Source organism: Erithacus rubecula, assembly GCF_903797595.1.
Source record: "Erithacus rubecula genome assembly, chromosome: 3".
NCBI lineage: Eukaryota > Metazoa > Chordata > Aves > Passeriformes > Muscicapidae > Erithacus > Erithacus rubecula.
The window spans coordinates 18,754,675-18,770,907 of NC_136689.1; the positions used below are offsets into that span (position 1 = coordinate 18,754,675).

Below are 16,233 nucleotides of genomic sequence, written 5' to 3' on the forward strand. Positions count from 1 at the left end.
AGAATCTCTACAGTCAACAAAGAGAAACTGATATCTACAGGACAACTTATTTAATCTAACTCAAACAACTGATTTTAAGTTGCATGAACTTCAGCCTGAAAACACTCCACTGATGAAAAAAGAGAATTTAGGCAGCTTGCTTAGCAGTTCAAGTTATTGAAGATGTGCACTTGGATATTAAATGGCACCTGTGATTTTAAAACACCTTAATACCTCAATGTAAAGCTTACAAATGAAATGCAGTTAGGGAAATTTTTATAAAGAATTTTATACAATTTTTTCCTTACTTAAAAATAATAATAAAAAACATGCCAGGGAAAAGTATTCACTTTATGGGACTGTTTAATTAATCTCTTTCCAATGGGACATTGGAATAAAATTCTTATTCTATGCAAAACTAAATTCCATCAGTTTATTTGAACCATTTTGCCGTTAATGCTTCAATTTCTACTTTTCTGATGGTGTTCCATGGGACAATGCAGAAAAACTGAATTCCTCCCTCCCTGCCCCCTCCCACAAAAAAACCAATATTTTAAAATTCAGAATTCTTTCAGAAAACAAAAGTCAAAGTTCCAGAATACTTTTTAACAGAGTAATTTCAACTTGCAGTTTTAGTTGTAGAAGATCTGAACTGGTCCCCATATAGTTTAGTGATGTACTATTCCTGGATTGGAAATCACTGAGTAGTTTAATAGTGTGAAAATAATTTGCAAAATAAGGTTCCTTTGCCATGTACCTTTGCTTTCATAGGATATAAGCATACCTTTGATTCACAGAATTGTATTCACTGAGAATTTGATAAACTGAATTATTGTTCTCAATAAAAATTAGGCAACAGTTAATATGGTACCAAATATTGCAGATTTGATTGTGTGAACATTTCCTACATTGGAAGAAGTAAAAAAAAGTAGGTGTTAATATTGTGATCCAGGAGGAGCCATTTGATGCGAAACATCATTCTTTGAATCAGATACTACATATGCTGCTTCTTGATATGTCTTGTAAAACAAGATTAAAAAAAAATTCAGATTAAAATAATTTGCTGAGACCTGACAACCCTTGAAATATCTAAGGAGGTAGGTCCCTCATCTCCCAAAGGTATTATGCTTGAATTATTTTTTTCAGCTTTAATACATTCTTTTCATATGGAAAGCAGGATAATTTTATTCTGCTTTTAAAGACAGCTGCTGAGTTATTTTAAGACATTAATTAGAAGTTCTTTGTATTTTGTATCGTGCTATTTTAAATTAAATAATAATAATTTAAAATCCTTAAAACCAAGGAATAAAAGTAAATTATTACCTTCTTGTTTGCTTTCCTAGCTGACGAGCTGTCAAAAGTATTTGAGTAATAAAAAATCCACAGCAGGCAGAGTTATTTATGATAATTATATTAAAAAACTACCATACTTACTGCAAATACTAGGGCTTTCATCTGAGTTATCTTCACAGTCATTTACAAAATCACACAGATTATTCTTTGGGATGCAGTACTTGTTGGCACACATGAATTCCTCTGATGTGCAAGGTTTGTCTGAGATAAGCAGAGGAGAACAATCTTCAAAGGTAATATCATCCACTGCCACGTCTCCCATGTAACTGACACCACGTTTTGCCCTGAAAATAACCTAATAAAAATTGCAGAGCTATTACAGTAAGCCACTGGTGAGATAGAGAAATGCTTAGACACACAACATGAAAAGAACAGAGACTGATGGTCCACACAAATCTTTTAATCTGAAGTGGTCAGCTCTTACTGTCAAAGCATAATTCAACAAAGTCTTGTACCACAGTTAGTGCAGATCTGTCACCATAGTTATTGAAGGAGCATCTGCTAACATCACCAAGCATGCAAAAAAAAAAAAAGAAGAAAATAAATCATGCCACTCCAAGAGATACTGGTCCTCACTCATCCTGAACTAATAGCAAGGGCTCTTCCTACTTCTGCAAAGTAAGTCTGAAGACGACTACTCTGTCATTCATTATTTATTGCCATGAATGTTAAAATTTCATTAAAATTCCAAGACAGAAATATCACGAGATGTAACTCTTTTAAAATATGTTACTGACTATCCTTGTGGATTTTGGGGGTTTTTCATAGGTCTACAACTAAGCAAATATCTCTAACAGGTTTGCAAATCTGCTCCAATTTCAAAGGAAACATCATTCTTTTTCCAAAACTCAGATGTTTTTACTTACTGCACACTAAGGAGAAAGAAGTTGTGTATTTTAAGCAGAGTTGGATTCAAGGATAGATGGGATTCTCAGTCTTAAAAAATGGTTATCAGTCTGAGATGAAAGAGGAGTAAGAAATCTCCTCCAGCTCAGATAATGACTCAGACAGCCAAAAAGATTATTTCTTCTATGCAGGAGGAGAGGTACATGCAGGGAGTAAAAAAGGAAATGAGAAGGTGAAAAATGAAATACAGAAATACAGAAATACTAATAACCAGCTCTCTAGGAAGCACATCACATAGGAAGACACACCTGAAAATCTGAACGAATTCCTAAGAATACTTCTGCCCTGTTCCACTGGGGACCTTGGCTGCCACTTTGAGTCCACAGTTTAGAAGTCTTGTTACTGCTTTTATAGAGTACCTAAAAAAGAAAATAATTCTAGGTCACAAAAAAATAAGTTTCCATTACCAACTCACTTAAGAATCTTATAATCATATACGAGAGTACAATATTATCTTGTACATCTAATCTCTATTCCATCACTAAAATTCACAGAATCACAGAAATCTGGAATGGGAAGGGTCCATCAGAGCCAAACCCCTGCTCCTTGCAGGTCTGCCTAAAGCTGAATGATATGACTGAGGCTGTTGAGGTGTCCCTTGCACTGTCAGGCTGGGTGTGCCCAGCCCCCTCTGGGTGAGGAGCCTTTCCCTAATATCCAACCTGGTGCGCATGGATATGGCAGCAGGAATGGCTGCACTAAGAAAATAATGTTTCAGTATTTTCTGATCTCCTCATAGACATGCCCAGCCAACAGCCTTAACTGGACTAACATATCTCATTAATTTTTCCAGAGTGGCTAGCAGTGAATAAAAATTGTTCATTAGTAATTCAGTTGTACAACATGGAAACAGGGTTAACAAGACTTGCTGATAAATATATTTGTTTGTGCATACAATTAACTGCTCTTCCAGGATGGATTTTCTTGTCCTGATTCTTAGGAGACATTTTGTTCCTTCTATATAGTTTTTTCGTAAATAGTTTTTTTTAAATAACTCTTTTTCTTCTTTTAAAAAGACAAAATTTCATCTGTTTGAGCAATGAAAGACTTTTAAAAGCCCATACCCTTGTAAACAGCAAACTAGGGAATGATGACATGCTTCAACATGAGCAGAAAGTTCTAAATATTCTTTGGTCCAATCTCTTGGGCACCCAAATTCAACTGAGCTGACAATAACAAGATGGGTGTTTGATGAAGTGTGTCAAGCTGTGTCTCCAGCCAGTGCTAGCAGAGCCAAACATCCATTCACCAGTTGCCTGTACTGTTTCTGCTTTCAAGGATTTATTGCTACTCTGTGTAATCTTCTTAGGGCAGCCCAGGCATTTTTCATCATAATGAAAAAACTCTTTTTTTTGTTTTAAATTCATGCAGTCCCATAAGTGTATATGATATTGCATAACAGGTAAGTTCTGCCAAGCAGACAGCAAATCCCCACATTAAAGAGCTTTCATTTTAGGGGGAAAAAAAAAAGAATAGACAATATATTGAATTAGATAGAAAAACAAGTGACTTTATAGACAGTAAGATTCGCCATAGAAGATGTGAATTTTAAGTGAAAATAAACACATTCCTGAGAAAGAGATTGCAGATATTATTTGAAAGAATAAAGAGTGCTGAATAAGAAAATATATTTTTTACACTCAAATACAAACAATATATTTATATGAAGGTAGATATGTGCAACTATAAACACACACACGTTTTTACATATTGTAAATTATCTATTATATATCCAATTCCTTCATCATAAATTCATATTTTCTATCATATCATGATAAAGGTTAAAACTTTAGAGTAAAACATGGCCATTAATTTCCGTGCTATTAAAATCCAAGGCTTCCCTGTACCTTAATGTGCTTTGAACATCTATGCATTTTAAATGCATTGCAGAAAAGCACATCCAATACTTTGGTAGAATTAGCCATGCCAAGCCAAAGCATAGAAACTAAATAAAAAAGGTTCCAACAAATAAACTGAGATTGCTCAGGAGAGTGGCAGCAAATCAATGTTTAAGAAAGTAACAGAAACACAGGAAGGTGGCCATTCATGCAAATAGCAGGAAAATCTCCAGCAATCCTCCAGGATATTTAATGGCATGGATGCAGGCTTGAAAGCAAAAGTGGAAAAAGTGTGGTAGTCTTGGTGGAAGATATGGATAAAAGGTCTTCTAAGCACAGAAAATATTCCCATTCATACAATACTTAGAGCCTTCTTAATATAAATAATGAGAAATCGCCTACATAATTTCATTTTCTGAGTTATTCTTACACCCATTAGTAATTGATTAATCAAGCAATTGAAACCAGACAATTATTAACAGTGTGCAAAGGTTTCATGATTTTCCTTTGATACATCTTAAAATTAAATAAGTTGGAGGTGGGGAAGAATCAGTTAAAGAATAGAGGGAAAGTGTCATCAGTGTTGAAACTGAGAAAAAAAATCTATATTGTACACATTTTGTGCTGATAATACTGGGCATGGCCCCATAGAATTTGCTGTTGATTTCAACAAAGCACTCTTCAAACATAATTCTTACTAACATGGGTTCTTACACTGTAAAGAAGCCTGGACCCTGGAGTATGCAAAGAAGTCCCAAAGCACATTAATTGGTCCCAAGCCTTAAAACTGAGGATGAACCATCTTTACCCTCTGATTTCCCACTGATTCTGATTAATTAATATTTGACCACTTGCCAAGCAGCCTAGCAAGGTCTTTACCTAGCTGGGAGAAATTTAATAATATTTTTTAAAAATTGTTTAGGAAAAAATCCAAGAAAACATAGAACTTTATAGTGCTTCTGCTAAATAACTAGCTAGTCACATCCATGGCACACAGTTCACCACATCCCAGATTACATTTCTAATGTTAAAACAAATATGAATTTTGTTTTTAGAACAGCTGAATTCCATCATCTTTTATTGTAATTTGTTATTCTGACTAATTGGGCTAGTGAGAATTTATTTGTATATTTAAATTCTCGTGCACTACCCACATCCAATATCTAAACTAAGTGCACAGGTAACTTATATGAGTATTTTTTCAATCCATTACTGATGCTGTAGGTATTCCATAACATTCCTGGGAAATCCCATTATAAACTGTGTGGTAAAAATAATTGTTTAGAACAATGATGCTGTTTATTCATTTCTCTCTGCAGTGACTCATTATATCTACAAGTTGCTAATGAGTTAAATTTCCTTTCCAGAACTGCTTTTATTTTTGCTGGAATGAAGGAAAATGTATGGGAAAGGAAATGTGTTGCTTATATGCCACAGAAATTATTGCATGCTGCTTACATAAATATAATTAATTTCTGAAAGTGGTATGTTCAGCTTTTCAAGGAATAAACTCTTTCTTCAATATTTTATGTCAATTTTTTATGCAATTTCTTTTTTTTCATGCTCCCACATTAGCAAAAGACCTTGATGTTTCACATATCTATTTGATATCTATCTGCTTTTCAGTGTCAAATTCACAAAACTTTTCCTTGTATGAAAGTTCCAACCATGACATAACAGTCACAATTTTTGTCTGCAGAAATTTATAATTTCTCCAGTCTATTTGAGCTTCTTTCACATCATAATATGTTGAGAGCAGTAGAGTTCTAGCAATTGTTAATTTTCATTTATTAGCAGCTTGGGTTTTAATGAAACTAAAAGAGAAGGCATAAATTTCCTCACAGCAATTTCATGCAGAAAACCAAAACAAAATAAAGTGCATTTCCATACCTCCAGAGAACCTATTGTTGAACCATTCATGTGGTTCCAGAAAATGATTTTGCATCTGGGCCCTGTAAGGGAGATGACTGGGGTAGCAATGTCAGCTGTGTGACCAAATTCTCCATTTGAGCTGTCTGCAAAGAGATACCAGCCTTCTTCAGTGCACCTGCTCAGAGAGAAAGGGTTATAATTTATTAAAACAAAACATTTCATCATAATTAATTTAAGATTGCAATATTTCCTTAGATAGCATCTGCCCTCTGGTATATGGATGCATCTAAATGTGTAACCAGAATCCAAATAAAACCCTTGAAAATGTAGTATTTTTATATCAGATTGGCAAAAAAAAATTAAAAAACAAAAATAATAATAATAAAAGAAAAAGCTGAAGTGCTGAAGTCAACCCACAGGATCATGTAGATGTGGGCCACAGGAACTCTGGCTTTCCCTACTACTCTCTCTCCTTGGGGAATTTAGAGGGTTTCATCCTGGCTTAAAGTCAGGAAAACCCAAGACACTGGATGAAATTTTGTCTCCTGAGCTACTGGGAAAGTGGAAATGTCTTTGAAGTAAGCATCATACTCTGAGTGTACAGAGAGACCAGAAGTGCAGTTTTAGTGTTTTGGGTATTTAAGATTTAGCCCCTAAAAACCTTACCTCCCAACATAAAATGCAGCTATTGACCAAAGATAAGTTTCTCTTCTCTCCAACAGAAGTGCTTCACACTCAGTATCTCTCAAAAGAATCTATCCAAGTGCTTACAAACCTGACAATGGAACCTGTGTTTTTAAATAGGTGCTGGTATTGGGTTTTCCTGTCCTTTTGGTTTTCCTGATTGGTCAAATTCTGAGCAACCACTCTGTAAAGTTGCATCACTACAGCTGTGAGAAGACAATGACCCCACCCAGCAAGCACTGCCAAGAGAAACACAATATGCTCAAAGATGTCATCACATCAGGCTCTTCACAGACTGAAACCCTGCCTAATGGGAAGAGCAAGGAATTTGCTGCTTCAGGTTCAGAAACAGGACTTCAAAAATCTTCACAAATCAGAGACTGTTTGTTAGCTGGACTACTGCTTCTACCTCCCCATGTATCACACCAAAAAAAAAAAAAAAAAAAAAACAGAACAGCCAACCAACCCACCAATCAATCAAAAAGACAACATTTTAATGGAACAGGTCTTCATTTTTCATAGATCAGATATGTTACATATGAGGTCACTGAAAACTGCTCAGAAACACAGCAGGGACCAAAGTTCATCTGGGCAGAGTCCTTAGGATCTGTGGAAACCAGGATATTCTCCACAATCTTAATTTTCTTTTCATGAAAAGGCAGATGAGAGAATTGCTGATGATGTTTTTTTTTTTTTATCACTGAATCCTGGCAACTCAGACATCTTTATAATTACTGTATGCAATTAAATCATCCTTCAGCCTAAGTATTTAAACATTCTCCAAATAAACTGCTTATACTTTAATAGTTGAAAACTTTGAAAACTCATAGTTACAGATCTTTCAAGAAATATGCATTTGGACAATTCTTTTATTTCTCTTCTTTCTGCTGAAGAAAGCTGTTATTTCAAGGTAGCAATTTTAGGTTTCTTTTTTTGCTTTAGTGCTGAGTATTCTATAGTGTCTTGCTTGGAGGTAAAAGAGGATCGAGTTCTCTTAAGGTTTGCAAAAATATTGAAAAGTTCAGAATTTACTTTGCTTCTGGGAACTCATGCATTCAAGTGGCCCAGGGGTGTTGGCACTGTATTCACAACAGCATTCAAAAGGATTTGTAATAAGCAGAATGATAAAAAGCTCTGAAGAGCAGCAGCACTCACAGATCTCATACTTTCCAGAGTGTTCAGTATTACATCCATGCCTGTCAGTGAGAATGGTTTGAAACAGTGGCAGGGTACAATCAGTACCATGATGAAATTCAGTCACACATCTCTTGCTGTGTTCTGTCAGACACAGGCAGGCCAAAGATCACATCTATGCCTGGACAGTACTGTCCCTTAGCACAGCCTGAGAAAGGTGTCACTGCAACTTTTTTGACCTTGTTTCACTGTTTGCTATATCACACATAAAAGTAGTAAACCAGATGAAGTCTCCTGTGTGAAACACAGCACAGTACTAGCCATTAAACACAGTGCTGGTATGTGATTACAAGAATATTAAAGTTATGTGAGCAAACAATGGGAAATGGGGGATCAGAAGGGGATGGGGAAGAGTAGAGCATCCTTGTTGACTCTCACCCCTATCATGGAAATTTTAACACTTAGGACTACAATGTACTTGTGACCTATCCATATTTAAAAGGAAAGCTTTCTTGTTGTGAAAATTAACCTGCATGATGTTTGCTCACAGAACAGTCATTTGTCTGTCTTGAATTCTTAAACTGACTGGTATAGAAGCCTGCATGAAATTTCCAGAGAGTTGCATGATCTGCAGGGGAAGAGTTTGAAGAAAGTAATAAGTAATCATTCTATTTGCAGAAATTTCAAATGCTAGAAGGGTTCATACCTTCTGTGGATGCAATTTTTTTAGCAGAGCCAATTAAGGTACATGAAATCTGTACATGTTGTCAAGCTCTGCCTTTGAAAGTAAAGGATTTCTTAGTTGGCCCACTTTTATTTTAACCTCATAAGAAATATGCAGTGACAATTTATGTTTCCATAAACATAAATTAGCAGTTTCTCTTACTTTGCCAGATGATGTTCTCATCTTCACCCCCAACCTTCGTTTTTTAAGTGATCTTCAGAGAAGGTAACATTCTTCATTGTGAGAGTTAATCAACTGACCCGTCCTTAAATTCATTTCTTTCCTATTCCATAAAAAGGCTCACTGGAGTTGTTTTCTTGGTTTTTAAAAATGAGACCTCAATAAGTTGATGATAACAAGTGTAAAACAAGGTATTTTTCCATATATATAACAGTGACTAACAGCTTACAGCTTTCAGCATAGATCTTATGTAAGTGCTGAAATTCAGCAGCATACAGGCAGGCTCCCCTGCCAGTAGCTGCAAGAGCTCAGGCCAATTTAGAAAAACAAGCCATGGAAAATCTCTTAGTTGGCAGCTACACTAAGTGTTATTAAAATCTTGATATTTACCCTTTGAAAATAATTAATTTTACCTCCGTACTACAAGCATTCCCTATACAAAGACATTCCTGTGCCAATCCAAAAATCCTAATTAATTTCAGAGGGAAAATCACAACATTTTAATGGATATCAAATTTTCTACATAAGCAACTGACTTATATTTGCATGCTTGTCTTAGTTAATAGTTTAATATTTCAAATATCTTTTAAACTGTAGTTGGCAAAGAATGGACATTCATAGAAGAATCTTCATGCTATTTCCCCCTTCAGGGCATCCAAAAGAACACAGTGAACTGAACATAAAAATTTGGGAAAGATTAAGTGGGTTAAGAAAAACTGAAGACCTATCAAAAAATTTAAGACCCATCTTAAATCTGGCTGTGTTATCAAGTCATGTCTCGTGCTGTGAATTTCACAGTACTAATTGTCTATTCTTGCAATGTCTGCAAGGGGATCAAAACTTACTCAGATAAACTTTCTTGTACAGCCAGTTCAAGCTCTTATTTAATGAATTTTTGGACATCTCTCCATTTTTAAAGTGTTAATTCATCTGTGTATCTTCTACTAATTGTTTGAGAATCCCTGACTAAACACTTAAGTGGACTTTTTACTCATTATTTTTCTTTAGGACTGAAAACTAAACTTGATTAGAAAACAAACAACTCCCTTTCACTAAAAAGTCCTGATTTCCTTCAAATTTCAGCAATTCAGAAGATTTCTGAGAAAAAGATTAGCTAGCAAGGTGTTAAATTCTACCTTTTAATTCCAAAAAAATATATTGATGAGAAAATACTTATGTTTTGTCATTTTTTTCTTATACTATCATCAGAGTATAGCTTTGATATTTTAATGCCTTATATATTTTGACACAAGGTGGTTGCAAACTGTGATACTCTGACTTTTTCATCATAACTTCATTTTCTGTTGATTCCTATTAATTCTTGTTTCTTAGTGTCAAAACCAGATGATATGACAGTTCTGGTAAAATTTAAGGAGATATATAAAAAAAAAAGTCTTTATATTTTCTAGCAACAAGAGCTGCAATAGAAATACATAGCATTCAAAATTCATGATTATAATATTCCAAAGGAAACAGGCAAAGACACGAGGACAGGTTAATCTTTATGTATTCATAGAGAGCCCAATGTAACCTCAATATTAAGTATAAAATGGGGAAGCCACATACATGAAATTTGCCTTTAAGGTGGGGGAACTGCTGAGAGGTGGGTAGAAAAAACTCTAAAATATTACAGAAAGTGTTATATATGTGTATATATATATATTTATATATAAAGAAGAAGCATTCTATTAAAAAAAAAAGTAAATACTAACGTTTCCCTCAACATTCTGCCTGAAGAAATAAAAAAAAGCTACAGAATTCAGAAGTGAAAGACAACTTAATATTCAAACACACACTCAAGAAGAAATTTATCACCCCCTTTATGGGCTCAGTAACAGCTTCTCAGTGCTCTGCCCATGATTCTGGTTAGTCCAGCCAGAAGGCCACAGGTGATTCAGGAAGGAGAGGGTACTCGAGATGGACAGTGCCAAGGTTTAAATTAAGTTCTACAGTGACTGTGAATCTGAAAGAAATGTGGTGGGGCACACATCTTTAGGAGGCATGAGGAGATTTATGGTGAGAAAGAAGGAGATTGAAAAAAAAACCAAGAAACACCTTGTTTCTTTCGTACTTATTAGATATTCAGTGTCTGCACCAGAAATTCTCTATTTATCCTTCTGTATAGAATCAGGATGGGCTACTATAGATCATAACGTGAACATAGGCTTCTAAAAATTTCTTCCCTGGATAAAAATTATTGCAGCTGTAAGGATATTGTTTCAAAAAAAGAATCTATATTCAAAATTAAAATACTTTAAAATGTGTAATTTCCAATATTCTTAAAGGAAGAATAAGAACTTCAATAATTTAATTAATTCTATGCTTCAGTGGAAGATTTTCTCTGCTGAACAATTGCAACCACTTAAGTTCTAACAGGTCCTAAATAGTCAGTAACTCAAATCTGCATTTAACAACTAGAAGGAAAAAAAAAAATTAAAAAAAGGCAAGACTTTCCTTGAATTAAATCTAAGCATTTCTGTATAGATTAAAAATAAATTAAAATGAGAGCAAACAGTTGTTTTGTTTAGAATGCAGATTTTCACTTACAGACATATGTGTCATTAATATCAAACTGGTTATTCCAAGAAAGAGTAAGTTCTCTTATTATGTTTTGAATATTTTTTTTTTCCTAGTACCTCTCACATCCATTAACATTAATAATAAGGCTTAATACATTCAGAAACAAAACATTTTATAAGATTGTCGTGCCATAATAAAGCAGGAATGAATTTTTGGAAGACGGCTTTCTGAAAGGATGTCATAGAGCTATTTGTTATTGCAGAAGGCAACCCTGTGTTCACAGCTGTCTGCAAAATGCTGGGTGCCAACTGACCAAGTTCTTTGCATAATTCTAGAGGAAAAAAAAATTCTATCTTGAGCATCTAAACTCTGTCAAATGAATACAGGATTGAGGTTCAGTGGTTAATTCAAACTGAATGAAATTAAAGGTGCTTAACACACCAAAACACAGGTGATGTTGAGACCTGTAATTGGACACTGACATCAGAAAGCTGCTCAAAAGAAAACCACCAAAACTGTGAGAAGGAATTATTGTGCTAAATAAAACGGTAGTATATTTTATATTGGGTCCTGAAAGTCAAAATTCCAAAAGAAAATTTCTGTCTGTGACCATGCTTCAGGTGTATCACATAAAACTTTGATGCCTTGTTTTATGCAATAAATATGAGTTCCAGAAAGAAAATGAGCTGGCAAAGTTTTACCCACAGAAAATGATTAGAGTCTTCACAGTTTAATTTATTTTCATTATGAGATTAATACCATGCTCTGGCATCCCTACATAAGAGGTAAAAAACACTTCGGATATATTCTCTTTCTTTGTACAAAATTAAGTTTAAATTTTGATTGCTTCTAATGAAAAAATTTGACATCTTCCTGCATATCATTTCTGGCCTTAGCTTATTCTTAAAAGTAGTTGGTATTATTTAAGTTGGACATACAAGGAAAAACAATCCAACAATCAACAAACAAAAAACCCAAGCAAAAACTTCATAATTTTTTTTCCTTTTATGAAGATCTTAGACTCTCAAATTTAAACCTTTTCTTGACTGCTGAAAAAACTGCAGGGCTTAAGGGTATTACTTAAAACCTTTAATTTTGCCTAACTTTCCTGTCTTGAGTTCTGAAAATTATTGAAAAGCATACATAAAAGAAAGACAGATGTATAAAAATATGTTTATCAGGGGAACTATTTCCATAGAAATAATTATCATGCCATCTTAGAGCTTTATCTCTTGATCCATTTTGTTTTGATTTATTAGATTTGATGCATGAATTATCAACTGAGTGACTACAAAGTTTTTAATTAACAGTAGTGCCCAAATACCATTAATAATGTCAAAGAATTTGCTACATCACTAGCCAGATTCTTTAAAAAGGAGACAAACTAACAGCCATCCATTTGCTGGTGTCAATTTAATAGACTTGTCTAAGCCTACACAATCTGATACATTTATTGTTGCAGATTTTAGAAACCTGACTGCAATAGAGAATTCCAATTGCTGAGTGCAGAAACATGCCAATGGAGCTCTACATTCAGGTCTGAGTTTCCTGTGCACAATGCCAAGCTCACCCAGTCCTTTGCTCAGCCCATGACAGACTTTTTCCAGCTCAAGCCAGGCTTCAATGGCAGATTCCCATAATGGCTTCTATTCCTCCAGCCTTTGGTTTCTATATGCACATACAAGCTGTTCTCTCTATTTGCAAAGCAATTACTTTACATTAATTAAGTGAATTACAGCTTCAAAGACTCACACCTCCACCTCACAATTCAGCAGCCTACATGTGGCTAGCCCAAGTACTTATTCTGGGGAAGCAGATGGTTTGACTCCAAATATTCACAGGTATTTTTGCTGAAATATTTGTAAGCTGCACTACCAACTACTCTTGCATCAGGATGAATCCAAACATTCCTATACATAGGCCTGCATATTTTATTTTAATTTGCAAACATACAAGATTACAGTAACACAGCTTGCCTCATCTAACCAGTGGTAATTTGGGGAAAATGGATGAGAAAATAAAACTAAATGTTGCAGGGTTTGAATTCAACAAAACTGCTGTTCTGCTTCTCCTGTGGTAATTTGGAAGCATCTATTTTCTGTGCTTCTCTATAGGCCAATAAACAAAAGGAAAGGGGAAACCACAGAACTAAACTGTATCTCATGTGAAACATCACAAGAGGAATACATCATAGAGCTGCCTGAAAACTGCAATCCCTAGGGATCATTTATGAACCATTTACTTTCTCTTTTCATCAGCCCATTTCTATATACTGTTAGTTATATTAAATCCTGAAAATACGTTGAAAACACATACAATTCCATGTATCACTGTGCCAATGCAAACCTGTGGTGGAAAGGTTGTGAGAGAATTTACTAAGTACACATACAGGGCTGGTATTGGCTAATATACAACAATTAAAGAGCAGTCAATGAAAGATTTGACAGCTAATTTATTGTAAACTGCTGTAAATTCCTTTTCATATATAATGCAGTGAACGACAAACTAGACAGCATTGTAATTCTTTGCTATGGTTGAATGATTTTTTATGGGTTTGGTGTTGTTGTTTTGGGATTTTTGTAAAAATACAGTAATTTTAATGAAGTACACATATTGATCCCTTTAATAGCAATAGAAATTCAGGCTGAATAAATGTCATATTAAACTAGTAGCAATGCAGCAAAGACTTTGTTGAAGTGGTCTTGATTTAAAGACTGTCTTTACACTCTATGGGCTATTGCCACAGAAAGTAAACATACATGTCTCTAGAACCAGGTAAGAATTTTTCTGTTCAGAGTAATTACACTGGGCAGAAATTTTCTTATTAATGAAGTTGTATAAAATTGAAAATTGTTTGTACTCAATACATTTGCTAGTTACCCACAGAATTCCTTTTTCAAGAAGTCTTACTGTTACTTCTAACTGGAAGACATTAGATTAATGCATTTTTAACACATATTTCTTACTTAATTAAAAAAACCAGAAAAACAAAAAAAACCAAAAAACCCCAACAAAAAAACCCCACACACATTTAAAAACAAATGTTCATGCAGAAAATTTTTTTCTCCTCGAGAAAAATCAAAGAAGTGTCTTCAGTAAGCTAGTAATTATCTTAAGCAATCTACCTAGAATGCAACATTACTGAGAGAATAGAAATATTTTACATTTTAATATGAGCTTATATCATTAACCAGATAAATGGCAAAATAAAGAACTGTTTAAAAATATCAACTAAACTGAAGTTAGCTCTAACTACAGTAGTTTTGAACTGCAATGGTTAAATAATAAATGAGTGCAGAATTCACAGGACATTTTGTGTTAACTTATACTGCCCATCCTTGGGATAAGAGCAATGGCTATCATTAACAATAACAAAATTGTTAGAAATAGCTAACAACTAACAAAAACTAGTAAGGTAGAAAAGTGAGCACATACTTTCTGTGTGAATAAAGCCCATTTGAGACAATATTCATGTAAAAATTATTAAGAAGATGACCATAACGAACAAAATTAAGCAGTGATGAATTAATTACAAAGCCAGCTTTCAAAAGAGAAGTCAGCTTGAAAAGAAGTGCAAAAGTAGGATGAAAATTTGTAATAGTAGGGATTGATGATGCAGTGATAATGCTTTCCCGTAAGTGGGAACATGCTTGTACTCCATATATCCTGTGGGAGGAGGGTACATGTTTCTTTGGATGGGGAGGTTTGAAACTTTTGGGAGTTATAGAAAGGTGAATAGAAATTTTTACCTGCTTATTAATGTTTTTGGTTTTTTATTTAGATTCATTTGTAGTATTGATCCTGCATACTTGCTTCACTGATTGTCAGTTAATTACATGTGATTAATAAATCAGTAAACTGCTTCAATATTGTAAATGGAGCAGTTTCCCCCCTTGACAATCTATATGTGGTTAAGATCCCACATTCTAGGAGAGACTCAAGCACCTGAACCAATGTACTCACGTAGTGTGATCAGTTAATGGGCAATGCTCTACTTGCTCAGGATAGAGATTTGCTCCTCTTCCAAGCTGCCACTTGAAAGTCTTGGTGGTAAGTATGGAATAATTTTCTGACATCTGTTCCAAGGCTGGTTGATACCATCCACACAGGTCTTTATCTTCAAAGTCACAGACTTCCATAACTTTAGAGATTAAAAGTAATTACTCATGTTTATATAAAAACCAAAAATCATTAGCTTTTGTTACAACCCAATAAGCAACAAGGAAATAAAAATATTTCAGTTTATTGTATATGTGAACACTGACACTCTAACATGAATAGTTTTTTCATTACAGATAAAACATGAATTTTGTATTTTCTCCTCTATAGGAGAGATTCTAATTTTGGGAATGTACCAATTCATTTGCATCTCAGTATCTACCTTCATGTGAGTTCTGACCAGCTTTCAGGTAATTCTAATAATCTGTCATGTACTATACATGGAAATTAATGAAAAATTAATCAGCTGAGACTCTGTGAGCTGCTGTATGGTTCTGCCTCCAGTCCTGTAGACTGACATTAGCAAATTGTTGTACATTACCTACAAAGTCCATGACCACAAGACTCAAAAAAAAACCCCAAAACCAAACCAAATCAGATTTCAAGCAGTCCTCACAAAACTTGAAAGTTACATTAAAATGCATCTATTTGGTATAGGTATCAAATACTGTATTGTTGTCTTACTAAATAAATATGCAGCTGCCTTCCAATGAGTTTTATCTTCCTGAGCAACAAAGTGAGCTCACTACTGACTCTACTTACAGTAGAGAAACCAATTCTATTTTTCATTTCTGCTGTGAATATTTATTCTCCAGCACATGGTCCAAGTTGAGGCCAGTCATTCTCCAGAACTTTGGAACATATTACATATGGAACATATAACACTTAAATTTAAGCAACTGCTGTGACACTTGTGCAAGGGAAATGAGAATTTATTTTAACCCATAAACCCATTTAAAAATGCTGCATCAAGAAACCACAGTTTGTTGGTAGAATGTGCCTGATGGTTTCTTCCTTGAAGGCTAAAAAGGGTAGACTAAAGAA

General features: G+C 34.4%; 1 protein-coding gene across 1 annotated transcript in view; it reads right to left on the reverse strand.

The window, feature by feature from the left end:
• Positions 1-16,233, reverse strand: part of MALRD1 (MAM and LDL receptor class A domain containing 1) — a gene marked incomplete at its 3' end in the record, with an annotated part of 232,335 nt that overhangs the window by 136,178 nt on the left and 79,924 nt on the right. Inside the window, exons 20-23 of the mRNA XM_079302558.1 lie at positions 15,154-15,331; positions 5,967-6,123; positions 2,487-2,597; positions 1,414-1,627 (exon numbers count right to left, since the gene is read on the reverse strand). Of these exons, the coding sequence (XP_079158684.1) occupies positions 1,414-1,627; positions 2,487-2,597; positions 5,967-6,123; positions 15,154-15,331 (660 nt within the window). The remainder of the gene's footprint in view (positions 1-1,413; positions 1,628-2,486; positions 2,598-5,966; positions 6,124-15,153; positions 15,332-16,233) is intronic.